Source organism: Nycticebus coucang, chromosome 24 (assembly GCF_027406575.1).
Source record: "Nycticebus coucang isolate mNycCou1 chromosome 24, mNycCou1.pri, whole genome shotgun sequence".
Classification (NCBI taxonomy): domain Eukaryota; kingdom Metazoa; phylum Chordata; class Mammalia; order Primates; family Lorisidae; genus Nycticebus; species Nycticebus coucang.
In genome coordinates, this window is record NC_069803.1 from 30,380,885 (window position 1) to 30,394,329 (window position 13,445).

Below are 13,445 nucleotides of genomic sequence, written 5' to 3' on the forward strand. Positions count from 1 at the left end.
TGAAATAATATTTTAGATATAATTAATTTCTATGATTAGCAAGGTTGTGGTGGTTATGTTTTTTACAATATTTATGTACATCTTAATGTGATGCTTATTTTGTATATGATGACATTTGGATTTCTTTTGTGACTTTCCTATTTATATAATTTGCTCATTTTTCTAATGGGGTGTAGTCTGTTATTAATTTGGTAGATGTGTATATTCTTGTATTATTAACTACCCCTTTTTGTATATTTTTTGTAAGCATTTTGTAACTATTTGTATTTCCCCCAAATTATTCCTTGCCTCTTAACTTTATTCCTGCAGCTTAACACCTTGAGTCCCACTGTCACTTAGATATATGACTTGACCTAGTTTACTCTGTTCACATTTGTTTTCTATTCAATCTCTATTCTAGGCTACATGAATATTATTTTGTTTTGAAGAATGAATACTCCTCATAAAATAAAAACATTTGTTCACCTCTGAGTTTTGAAATTTACAAATATAGGGAATTGTGGGATCATTTTATATGACTATTAATGACAACTATTTAAAAATTAGTGCCGAAGAATCCAAGGAAAATGGCCAATATTCTCAGAACAATTTGACTCACTTAGCCAGTCTTGGAATAATTTGTTTTCAGTTAACTTCTAGGTTACCACATGCTCTAGGTTTTCCTACTTCCTTCCTGGACACTCCTGCGGGGAGGGGGCACATGTAAGTGTGTTTGTGTAACTGTGTGTATGAGTCTGCGTGTATGTATGTGTAGATGTTGGTTCCCAGCCTCTCCTTTACTCTTCAACCTTTATGGTAAATTACTTTACACTTCCATTCTCTAACAAGCTTTTCTAGCTTGGCCAGTTTCACCTGTTTAAATGTTATGTGTAGCTTGAAGACTCCTGCTTTTTTTTTTTTTTTGTAAGAGACAGAGTCTCACTACGTTGCCCTCAGTAGAATGCTGTGGCGTCACAGCTCACAGCAACCTCAGACTCTTGGGCTAAAGCGATTCTCTTGCCTCAGCCTTCCAAGTACCTGGACTACAGGCACCTGCCACAACGCCCGGCTATTTTTTTTTTTTCTAATTATAGTTGTCATTGTTGTTTGGCAGACCCAGGCTGCATACGAACCTGCCAGCTCCAGTGTATGTGGCTGGTGCCCTAGCCGCTGAGCTATATTGCCCAGCCGACCGCTGCCTTTCCACACCCCACGTCAAGCATATTAGCAAGTCTCTCTAGTCTACCCTGACCTCCTGAACCCTTGTCAGAGCCTCCTCAGCCCATCTCTGCTTCTGCTCTTGTCTCCATCAGAACATTCTAACAGGACGTGTGATCTTTTTAAGATGTAATCTCAACATATTTCATCCATTTACTTAAATATTAATACCTTTTCACTACACTTTGAATAAAATCTAAACTTCCACAGCCCACAAGGCCTAATGTGACCCATCTCATGCCTCGTCTATTTCTTTTTTTTTTTTTTTTGGCCGGGGCTGGGTTTGAACCCGCCACCTCCAGCATATGGGACCGGTGCCCTACTCCTTGAGCCACAGGAGCCACCCATGCCTCGTCTATTTCATTCCTTGCCACTTTTCCCATAGGATGCACCTATGACTGTTCAGTATATTCGTGTTCTTGCTTCAGGCCTGCCCCTCTCTGTGTGGGTCCTTGGCTGCCTTCTCGTCATCCAGGTCTCAGTCTGGTGGTCACTCCTTTGTCATATTCCTGAATGGCGCCGGCCACTCTCTCTTCCATTATGTGTTTTATTTTCTTCATAGCACTGAAAACCATTGGATATTTTCATTTTTTTAAATTTTTTGAGACAGTCTCACTTTGTCGCCTTCAGTAGAGCGCTGTGGTGTCACAGCTCATAGCAACCTCAAACTCTTGGACTTAAGTGATTCTCTTGCCTCAGCCTCCCAGCACCTGGGACTACAGGTGCCCTCCACAATGGCTGGTCTTCGTCTTTTTTTTCTTGGTCATTGATGTTTAGCAGGCCTGGGCCAGGTTCAAACCCACCAGCCCTGGTGCATAGGCGGGTGCCCTAACCACTGAGCTACGGGTGCCATGCCCATTGGATACTTTCACGCGTGTTACTTCTCCTTATCCCAGTGATTTTCAACTGGTATGCTGCAAGAGGATCTTAGGTATGACGCAAAGTGAGAGGATCTTAGGTGTGATGCAAAGTGTTTTGGGTTTTTTTTTTTTTTTGCAGTTGTTGGCCAGGGCTGGGTTTGAACCCACCACCCCCAGCATATGGGGCTGGCAACCTACTCCTTTGAGCCACAGGTGCCATCCCAACAAACCCTAGTTTTAAGAATGGCCAGGCATTCTTGAGTGGCTCAGTGAGTAGGGCACCAGCCCCATACACCGAAGGTGGTGAATTTGAACCTGGCCCCAGCCAAACTGCAACAAAAAATAGCTGGGCATCATGGTGGGTGCCTGTAGTCCCAGCTATTAGGGAGGCTGAGACAAGAGAAACGCCTAAGCCCAAGAGCTGAAGGTTGCTGTGAGCTGTGTGATGCCACGGCATTCTACCGAGGGTGACAAAGTGAAACTCCGTCTCTATAAAAAAAAAAAAAATGCCCAGGCCAGGCGTGATGACTCATGCCTGTATCCTAGCACTTGGGAGGCTGAGGCGAGTGGATTGCCTGAGCTTAGAGGTTCAAGACCAGCCTGAGCCAGAGCGAGACCCCATCCCTAAAAAATAGCCAGGCCTTGTGGCAGGCGCCTGTAGTCCCAGCTACTTGGGAGATTAAGGCAAGAGAATCACTTGAACCCAAGAGTCTGAGGTTGCTGTGAGCTAGGACGCCACAGTACTTGACCAAGGGTGATCAAGTGAGCCTCTGTCTCAAAATACCCAGCCACTGACATTTTGACTTCAGATATCATTTTCTGGGTTTTCAGGTTCTGCTTGGTTGCTCTTTACATTTCCCGATTTTTGCTACGACAGTCTGTCCTGTCATTTGTTTCAAGCAAGCTCACAACTGCTACTTCACACATTTTTGTGATGGGCAGTTTAAAGTCAGGTAATTCTAATGCAGGTGTCAGCTCGGTGAGTGTGTCCCCTGTCTCTTCTCATTCTAGGTGAATTTTCCCAGTTCTTGGGATAAGTGACTCGAGAAGGAAAGCTGCAGATCTGAGTGTGATGAGACCCTGGATCTGCTCAGGCTACCGTTCTCTAACAGCATTCCCTCATGGAAGTGAGGTCCCATTTCACCACTGCTAGGGATGGAATCCAGGTCCCCCCTCTGCCTCTGTGGACACCTGGGTGACATGGGCTCCCTGTGACCCTTGGGGAGCCCTGGGAGTCAGGACTCTCTAGCGTGCTTCCTCATTACTGCCAGTCAGAGGGGCCTTTAGGCTCCTGATACCACCTGCTTGGGGGCAGAGGTCAAGGGCACCTGCCAGCCACGTCCCATGTGGTGTCCACTAACATTGCATGGCTATCAGCCAGCCCTGACCGAAGTCCCAGCTCCCCGCCTGGGATTGACACCACTCCAGTGGGGGCCACAGGACACTTTATTACAAGTTTCTCACTTGGCCTTTGCTAGCAGGAACAGCAGCAGGGCTCCAGAGTTCTCTGTGGTATTTGGCTGGAGTAGATATTGTCCAGAAATTTTCGTCATCCTAGGCTGGCTGTTTCTGTTCCTTGGCTAGTGCAGTGGGTTAAGTACTGGTGCCCAAGAAGATACCTTCACATCTTCATCACAGAACCTGGGAATAGCACTTCAGATGGCAAAACACGTGATTCCACTAAAAATCTTGAAAGTGCTTACCCTGGAATTCCCTGTTTCTAATGACAAGTGTTTTATTTTTTTTTTGGTAGAGACAGAGTCTCCGTTTATCACCCTCAGTAGAGTGCTGTGGCATCACAGCTCACAGAAACCTCCAACTCCTGGGCTTAGGCAATTCTCTTTCCTCAGCCTCCCGAGTAGCTGGGACTACAGGTGCTCCCCACAACGCCCGACTGTTTTTTTGTTGCGGTTTGGCTGGGGCTGGGTTTGAACCGCCACCCTTGGTATATGGGGCCAGTGACCTACTCACTGAGCTACAGGCGCCACCCAACAAGTGTTCTTATGATGGACACAACAGGGGAGAAGTGACAGAGACAGGGGCAGCAACATGACCCTGCAGAGAAGAGCACCATATGGGAAGGGGTGTCCGGAGCCACCAGGGGCTGGAAGAGGTAAGACACAGAATCTCCCTCGAGCCCTGGGAGAAGGTGCGAGAAGGTGCAGGCCTGATGGCATCTTGACTGCAGACATCCAGCCTCCAGAACAGTCAGAGAATCAACTTCCATTGCTTAAAGCCACCCGCTTTGTGGTTGTCATAGCAACTCTAGGAAAGCGATACAGTTGGAGAGAACATGCTTTTCTTGAGGCTCTTTTGTCAGTGCCCACTGGTCAGCCTCTGCAGGACCTGCTCTGGGTAAATAAGACAGAAAGAAAACCTGGGAACTCGCCCCCCAGTGCCCCTCCCCAGGCCTGGGCAGTCTCCCTTCTTATCTCTGCCTTTCATTCTCCTTGTGCTTGTCTCTATGTCCAAGGACTTTAGCTGTACTTAGAGGAAAAAGTGCATCTATTTCACCTTTTTGGAACGTAAGTCTTAACTCCAGGGTTTTTACTTTTTTTTTGCAGTTTTTGGCTGGGGCCGGGTTTGAAGACGCCACATCGGGTAGATAGGGCCAGTGCCCTACTCCTTGAGCCACAGGCACTGCCTAGGTTTTTACATTTTTTTTTTAATCAACAAAAATGTTCCAGCTGTTGATTATTTTTTACCCTTCAGCCACCCACTATTGCCTACAAAAGGTGGCCATGGCCCTCCGCCCAGCATCCATTCTCTCCCCAATGTGACCCCATCCTAGCCTTTTGGGTCTTATTTCTCACTGTGTCCTTTGCCAGGGTTTCCAAAATCAGGCTTTATCAAAGTCATGTTCCTTGGATGTTAATAGATGTTACAGACACGGGGCAGGCTCTTTGGCAAATGACAAAGGCAAATCATGGATTTAGACGAAGTTAAGCCAGTTTCTTTATTATGAGACTTTTCAGGTATTTTACCAGAGTACAAGGCGAATTTCCGAAAAGCAATTTAAACAAGAACGTTTCTTAAACGTACTTGACCACAGAATGTGTCACACTATCTCCACGGAAACCACCTGGTGAGCTTCCCCTGCTCCAACTTTCTTTTCCAACCAAGCTTTCCCATGTGTGATCTTCCAAACTCCTTTTGCACTCGTGCTTTTAGAGAAAACAGAAGCTGTGCAAAATGTTGAAGCAGCAGGGCTACTGTGCTGCTAATGACCCAGGCACTATTGAATTTTATAAAAATTTGCACGACTTTAGTTTGGAAGTCCTAACTGTAGGCATGGCAAATTAAGTGGACTAGGGAACCTGGTATAAGTGTTGGAATCATGTTAACAAAATACAGAAACTGTTTTAAAAATAAATCCATTTACTAACACTGCTAGATAAGGGGAGAGACAGGACATGCCATCCTCCCCAGCAGATGCGTCTGGGCAAGAGCGAGATGAGCACAGTGGTCAGCGGCCAGTCTCTGCAGACCCCTTTCCTTCCTGCTGCCTTCCGCATGACAACTCACTGCAGATAACCTTTGGGACCACAAAGGAGGTAGCTTCTCTTCTATCCAGGCTAGTGAGTCACTGTGCAGCTGAAAGGACAGCAGGTGAGGCAGCTTGACAGTCACAACTTGTAACCGTGAAAAGAGGGAGAGAGGATGGGGCCAGGCCAAGACTCTGAGCACCAGCTGCACGGTGAAGGTGGTGGGGCGGTCGGGGCCTCTGGAGATCAGAGGGGATGGGCTGGCAGCAAGTGCTGTACAGACTCTGTCCTCAGCGCCTGAGTCAGGTATCCGTCCAGCCATCTCTGTGGCAAATCGCACATCGAGCACTTTGTCACAGTGGAGGAAGCAGCTCTGTGGCTGCTCCCTGCGTGCTCATTGACTGGCATCACCGTGCGCTGGGCCTGTGATGGAGACTCCCAGTGTGTAGACTGGGCAGTGGCTGCTGAGGGCCACGCCCTGGGCCCAGGGTGAAGGTCACAGCTGCTGGAGAAGTGAGGGCTCGATCTGGGTGCCCAAGACCGCGAGGAATCACTGCCGCAGGCATCACGGTCAGCCCCGCATCAAGGGTCAAGACCTCCCTCATCATGCAGCCTGCTCCCCGCCACTCTGCTCCTCATCCTCCGTCTGTAACCAGCTCCAGTCGAGGGTCTGCAAGTCAACAGTCTTGTCACGAACACACAGCCACCAATACACTGCAGGCTGTCTCTCCTCTCAGGAAGCAAGTGGCACGGTTTAGAAGGAAGTGCAAGCTCTCCTACTAACAGCAGACTTGCTACTGCAGGGTCGCCCTCTGCTGCTGGGGTCTCCTCCCTGGACTGGTCAGCCTCTGAGACTCTGGGGACACCGGAAGGCCATCTCAATGCACTCGTGGTCACAGCAGTCACACATGCGCTCAGGGCAGGTGGGTGTCCCCAGGAGCTAATCTCTGCTACCAACTTCCAGCCTCAGCACATGAAACGGCCTGCCGAGGCTTCTGTTCCTCTGGCAGAGCAGGGCAAGCAGTGAAAGGATCAAACCATAGTGAGGAAAAGCATCAAGAGACAGACAGACAGCAAGCTGGGGACGCTGGGCTACACCACAGGTGACTGCGGGCAGCAGCGGCATCCCTTCTGATGCTGAGGACCTGGGACTTAGTGGGGCTGACAGGTGAGTGCGTCAGCAGGGAAAGGCCATTTGAAGATCTGGAGGGAAGATTCAGGGTGCTCTGGTAATGTGAGCTTTGTGAGCTCAGCTAGGTTTTCCTAGGGTTGGCTTCCCATAACTAGTACTACCTGCTGAGAGGCTAAGTCCCTGAGGCACAAGGCCACACTCCTGCTTTGTCACCAGAGTCCAGCCCACTCAATACACACAGATGCTTGGCGGTGGTACCAAAAGTACAGGTGAGGAAGGGCTGGAACGATGTCAGGACTGTCAGGATTAAACATGATGATGCAGATAACACACTCATAAGCACTCAGTGACATTAGCCCTGACTGTTAATGTAAATGACAAAAAGTACATGCTGAGACTGAGGACAACCCTGGATGCATCACCATTTTCTTCCCTCTTTTGCTACAGAAAGAAAGGACATGACACAGCTGGGCACACACAGGCCATTACCATGAAACTCTGGTCCTGCCCTCTCACAGTGTCCAGCACGGCACTCTCTAGCTGGGTGCAGAGGGTGTGAGCTTCAGCCACCAGCTCCTCACTGAAGAAAACAATCACATTATTAGAAAGTGGTCATTGTTACTTATCAGAGCTGATGTTACTGTTTTAAAATACACAAAACAGCTTTTGACAACATTTTAAAAATAAAGTGACCATTACTTGGGTGCTGAGTCTCTCAAAACAGTGTCACTGACCAGTGATTTCATCCACTGAGTTAATAAGCACCTTTCAGAGGCCCAAGTCCAGGCTGTCCAAAATGTGAAAAGCAACTAGATATCTATTTCATACAAAAGGCAGCATTTGATTCTAAGCTGCCAAAATTTAAAGATATCTCCCCAAATCACCTGTTTTCCAATTTTTGAAACAGAAGAAAAAAAACAAACCACACCATGAAATTTACCAGGTTTCCACAGTTCCTTAGATCAGCTGAAAAGCAAGTTCTGGGAACTGATTTAACCTCATCTGATCTCCTTCCTTTTTATAGTAAGAAAGGCATGTTTCCTATCGGGAGTGGGTCACAGTGAGAAAAGGGAGTGCGTAATAAACCACCCATCCTTTTCTAACCTCAGTTCTAGGATGTGGAGAGACAAGAGACGCTCTGCACCCCCTGGTCTATTTTCCTAGAGCTTTGAGGATGTCATCAGAGGGACTATGCCCAAAATGGGAAGACGGAGCTTTGGAATGTCCCTCGCCCTGCAAAGCATGACATTCTGATGGAAAGGACTCAGCAGGTTTCTGCTAAGCCTCACCAATGGGGCTTCGAGCCAAGTTAAAGGCTTACTGCCAAGAGCACAAGACCTCATTACTATCGTCCAGGAGCTCATAAGAAGTTGGGAGATAATTAATAATCTAAGGTCACATATGATTAAATACCAAAACAGGCTACAAACTCCTGAAGGTAAGAGCTGGGTTTTTAAAGACACAGAGCCTTTCTGGAGTGCTATGGCAGGATCATAGCTCACGGGGGCCTTCAACTCCTGGGCTCGAGTGATCCTCCCACCTCAGCCTCTTAAGTAGGTGGAATTACAGGCACCCAGCTAATACGTTTGCGTATTTTTTATATACGGGGTAATTACATTGCCCAGACTATTCTTCAACTCCTGGCCTCATGCAATCCTCCCATCTCGGCCTCCCACAGTGCTGGGATTATAGGCACGTGCCTGGCCAAAGAACATCTTCACTAGCCATGTGTGGTGGCACTTGCCTGTAGTCCCGGAAACTTGGGAGGCTGAAGCAGGAGGACCACGTGAGCCCAGGAGTTGAGGCTGCAGCAAGCTACGATCATGCTACTGCACTCTAGCCTGGGCACTAGAGCAAGACCCTGTCTCTTCAAAAAAAAAAAGAAAGGAAAAAAAAGATATCTATATATAGTTCACCCATTTAAAGTGTAAAATTCAAGGTTTAGAGTTGTATGACCATCACTGTTATCTAGTTTTAGAAAATTTTCATCATTCCCAAAGGAAACCTGGTCCCCATTTCAGTCATTCCCACCCCACCCCCAGGCAATCATTAATTCATTTCTATGCCTGCAGGACCCCCGAGGAGCCAAGTAAACAGAAGACACCCATGGAGCTGAATTCAGAACAAAACGAACCACAGGGAGAGAGCGGCCTGGATGTATGGACAGCTGAGCTCTGAAGGGAGGGGAAGCAGGGGCCCTGTGGTGGGGGCCACTTGGGGAGGGCACCTGGGGAGCCAGGGCTCGGCCAGAGCAGGCTCCCCACCCTTGCCAAGCACCAGAGCAGACTGCAGCACCACCTGTGCGTCAGGGGTCAGGTGTCCAGAGGGACCTGGAGACTTGCTGCTGATGCTGCTTGTCTGGATGAGAGCGAGAGGTTTATAAGAAAGGGGACCAGTCTGGAGAGGCATGGGAGGAGCCACCGTGACTGGAAGCCCTCAGTCTAACTCTACAAAGAAGCAGGAAGCCACAACTTGGTTGGTTAGAGCAGTATTTTGTGATGCTTAATTCAGTCAGAGAAGACCTTGCAGCAGGAATAGCCAGGAGGTGGGAGAAAGAGGCAAAGTCCCGCCGGGGCTGAGCTGTCCTGCTCACCACCTGCACAGCGGTTCCAGCAAGAGGAGTGGGAGAAGGGATGAGCAGGAGGCATGGAGGTGACAGGAGGGTGGGTGACCCGGTAGCCTGGTCTGTGTGATCCACGGACTATCATGGCGTGGGACTGACCAGCACCTCCCACAGTCCTGTTAGCAACCAGCAGCCAGGAACCCAGCCTTTGGACAGGGGGACTAGCCAGTCAGTGAATTACAAAGGACTGAGAGCAGAATGCACGTCACTTCTGTTCCCACAGGGCCTAGCAGATGTAACAGATTCAAAGGGAAGTGTGTACAAAATCATCAGACACTTACCCATGACAAATGTGCCCTTCCATCCCTGGGACCTCCTATGAGCCCTTGCATGCCATGCCTGGTGCTGATAACTGTGACTTACCTTTTTTTGGCTGACTCAGGAAAACTGTCAGGGGTGTCAGGAGCTGCAGAAGGCTGAGACATCAGCTGACTGGGGTGACTCAGTCGAGAAGCGTTCATGCTATCTGGGCTGCCACTGACAGGACCTCGGACCTTGCTCTAAAAGACAAACCCAAATAGAAGTTTGGAATCCAAGATGCTACGGCTGCTCCCAGAAACTCCTGGTATCTCTGTGCGAAACGGTGGTGGGCACCTGGCGCCTCAGCCTCAGTTGTTTCTGATCAGCAGGCACAGTTCAGGAGAAAGATTCCAATGGGAGGCGGGAGTGCTTGTAGGTTTTGTTCATTAGTTTGGTTCCTTTTCATTAGTTGATGAACTTTTACAAGGAAGCAATTTTTACTCTTTTTTTCTAAGTAGAAGACTGAGACCCAGGAAAAGGTTATGAGACTTCCTGTGACCCACACTCTCTGGGGTACAGCTGGAAGAAACCCAGGATGTCTTGCGTCCTGGAGGTGCTGTAGCCACTCCACGTCCCAGCACAGATGACGAGGCCAGGCTCCTGCCTCACCTCTCCTGGTGCTCTGCACAGCCTACAGACCCCAGCCACTCTCAGCCCTCAAGCTGTGGGACCTTCTTGCTCTGTGTCAATCAGCCATCCAGACACCCAACCCCACCACCTGTGCCTTCCTGACCCCCCGCAGAGACTGATGTCTGCCTCCTCCTGCACCACTCTGCCCCAGGCATCCTGCCACCCTGACCCATGCACCACAGAACCGCTCAGTCCTGCCAAGGGACCCTCCCTCAAGGGCACAAAGACATCCTCCAGCTACCACTAGAGTGATGTCCCCAAAACCCAAATCACTGGGTGTGATGGCATCATTCTGGTGTTCAGGTTCCTCTGGTATTACAAGGGACAGCTCCGGCCATGCCTCCTGGCTGCTCAGAAAGCAGAGCAGCCTGCGCGAGCCAGCCCTTGCCGACTTCTCCAGTCTCACCCTCTATGACATCCTTTCCCGATACCACGCAGAGCCCACCAGTCTCCCCACCTCGCTGCCTGGAATAAAGCACTGACTTAGTCCCGACTGTCTCGCCCTTCCCCTGCCCCCGTGGAAACGTTCCCTATGGGCATTTCTTGTTGCTTCCTGACATAGTCTGGATGTTGGACTCCAAACCTCACGTGGACACTGATCCCCAGTATTGGAGATACGGCCTGCGGAGGTGTCTGGTCTGGGGCGGGACCCTCATGAACAGATCAGTGCCCTCTCCAGGAGTGAGTAGCTCCCCTGAGACCTGGCTGTTAATGAGCCTGGCACGCCCCCTCTGCTGTCTCTAGCTTCCTCCCCCTGCACACACCAGGCTCCCCTTCCTCTTGCTATAAGAGAAGCAGCCTGAAGCCCTCATGGGAAGCCCAGCAGATGCTGGGGCCATGTTCCCTGTCCAGCCTGCAGCGCCATGGGCCAGAGCAGCCTTTTTAAAATAAATTCCCTAGCCTCGGGTGTCCCTTTCCAGCAACACTACAGGGATGGAACGTCCCCTCACCTCTAACACGGAGCTGGCCTTCCTCTTCTGCATTCCCATTACAGCCCTGCTCACTACAGCCACTCAGCACTGCCCACCCTAAGCTGTTCTTGTGTCCTGGTCAGGACCGTCAGGCCGTCAGGAACGCCTTGGAACAGGTCCCAGGACTGTCCCTGCGTAGCCTGCTCGCCGGGTGTGCAGTTGGTGCACAATAAACGTCCAACAAATGCAGACGGCAGGTCAGGCCTCGCCTTCCCTCTCCTCTGGATCTCCCCTGGCTGGTTGCCTCTTTTTCCTTTTCCTCCTTTCTCACAGAATATGTCACTCACCCTCCCACGGCAAGCCCATCCCTGTACTCATAGCCTCAACTCCCCTCCGTTCTCAGGACCATGCACATTGTCCCCTCTCCCTTCGACTCAGCCAGTCCCGGGTGTACAATGTCCTTCTGCTTGGCCTACACATACATTCCAGTCTCCAGGACCTTTAAAAAACGCCACCTCGGTTCTGCTTGTCCCTAAAGGCTGCTGCTGACTAAATCGCTCTCTTCCCTTCCCTGTCACCCTCTCTGCAGCCTTTCACAGGGAGCTCATACTCCTGCAGCTCTGGCCTCCATGACATAGCTTTTACCCAGCTCTTCTCCTTCCTCTGTCCTCACATTTTCTCAATTGGCATTCGGTGGGGTCACCGCTACGTTAAGATGTTGTAAGCGGAAAGTGTGGGTCCCACACTGTGGGTGGCAGCAGCAGAGACGCAGGTGGGGGCCCCAATTGCACTGACATGTGCTGCCGTGGGCTGGCCTGGCAGCCCTAGAGAGGATGTGCCCACTTCCTAATTCCTGGAACCTGCGTGTAAGATCTTATTTGGAAAAAGGGTCTTCAGAGATGTAAGTAAGGATCCCAACATGAGATCATTCTGGACTATTCGAGGGGGACCCAAGTCCAATGTCAAGTGTGAGAGACGCCCAGATGAGACACAGGGGTCCTGTGAACACAGACAGACGCTGGAGTGATGCAGGCACACGCCAAGAGATGCTGAAGGAGGCCTCCGGGGGTAGGGTCCTGCTCACACCTGGGTTTTGAACTTCTGGCCCCTGCAACTCAGAGAGTAAGTTTCTGTTGTTGGAAGCTGCCTGGTTTGAGGCACTTGTCACAGAGGCTGCAGGCAAAGCAACACCAGGACAGGTAAGAACAAGCTGCACAAGCCCTCCCTGCTCTGCCGAGTCACAGAGCACAGAGGGTATGGATGGCAGCAGCTGAATGGCTGACACCGGCTCCGCGGTCAGAGGCAGGAAAGGCCCAGGGCAGCCGAGAGCTGGTGGCGTCTTACTCACACAGGCGATCTTCAGAAGATTCCAGAGTTCCTTCTGCCGCTTCTCCTGGAGCCGAACAACCGTCTTCTCATCCTCGTTCATCAAGCTCACCACCTCCTCCACCTTGGGCAGCAACTCCAGGGCCTTCTGCTTGCAAACCACGGTTTTACTGTGAAGAACGGACGGGACAAACTCCAATGGTGTCTGGGGCAGAGAAAGTAGAGCCTGGCCCTGGCAGCCATGAGCACAGCGGGCAGCTCGGATGAGGATGAAGCTTCTCCAGGCAGCTCAAGAAGTCGGAGCAGGGGGAGGCAGAGGGAGGCAGACGCTGGCCCCAGGAGCAGGGGCAGGAGGCTGGGCTCATACCTGAGCTGCGTGTAGATCACTCGCACTTTCTTCTCAAAGCCTTGAATGGCCTGAAGCAGCAGTCGCACCATCTCCTGACTGTCACCATCGGTTCGCTGGTCTGCAGGGAGGAAAGGTGGCCCGGTTCCTCAAGGCAGAGAGGACCAAAGCCCCACAAAGAAGACAAGAGGGACCCAAGGCAGACGCGGGGCTGCACTCACCTCTTGGCTTTTCCCTGAGTCTCCGGTAAAGCTCTCTCGCTTGCTCTTCTCTGAAATACATAAAGGAGTTCTGTCCAGACTCAAGGTCAAGACATCTGCAGCCTGGTCTGCTAATTCCTGCCAGCAGATCACTGATTCTTAGAAACAAGGCTGGCAGTATGTCTTCTTTGACTGGAGGAGATTATTATTTTTGAGACAGTCTCATTCTGTCACCCTGAGTAGAGTGCCGTGTCACCATAGATCACAGCAACCTCAAACTCCTGGGTTCAGATGATCCTCCTGTCTCAGCCTCTCAAGTAGCAGGGACTATGGGTGCCCACCACAGTCCTGGCTAACTTTTCTATTTTTAGTTGAGACGGGGTCTCACTCTTGCTCAGGCTGGTCTCCAACTCCTGAGCTCAAGCAATCCATCCA

At 50.4% G+C, this 13,445-nt stretch overlaps 1 protein-coding gene across 5 annotated transcripts in view; it reads right to left on the reverse strand.

Moving 5' to 3' along the window:
• Nucleotides 1–6,074: 6,074 nt before the first annotated feature.
• The window catches only part of IKBKB (inhibitor of nuclear factor kappa B kinase subunit beta), a 47,061-nt gene continuing 39,690 nt past the window's right edge, over nucleotides 6,075–13,445 (reverse strand). For 4 of the 5 annotated variants that reach the window (XM_053578324.1, XM_053578322.1, XM_053578326.1 and 1 more), the window contains 6 exons: nucleotides 13,032–13,081; nucleotides 12,832–12,931; nucleotides 12,487–12,634; nucleotides 9,661–9,797; nucleotides 7,164–7,254; nucleotides 6,075–6,212 (listed from right to left, as the gene is read on the reverse strand). In XM_053578324.1, coding sequence (XP_053434299.1) covers nucleotides 6,147–6,212; nucleotides 7,164–7,254; nucleotides 9,661–9,797; nucleotides 12,487–12,634; nucleotides 12,832–12,931; nucleotides 13,032–13,081 — 592 coding nt within the window. In that variant the 3' untranslated portion in view covers nucleotides 6,075–6,146. Of the gene's footprint in view, nucleotides 6,213–6,334; nucleotides 6,399–7,163; nucleotides 7,255–9,660; nucleotides 9,798–12,486; nucleotides 12,635–12,831; nucleotides 12,932–13,031; nucleotides 13,082–13,445 lie in introns of those variants that run through there. The other variant, XM_053578325.1, reaches the window with a different exon arrangement.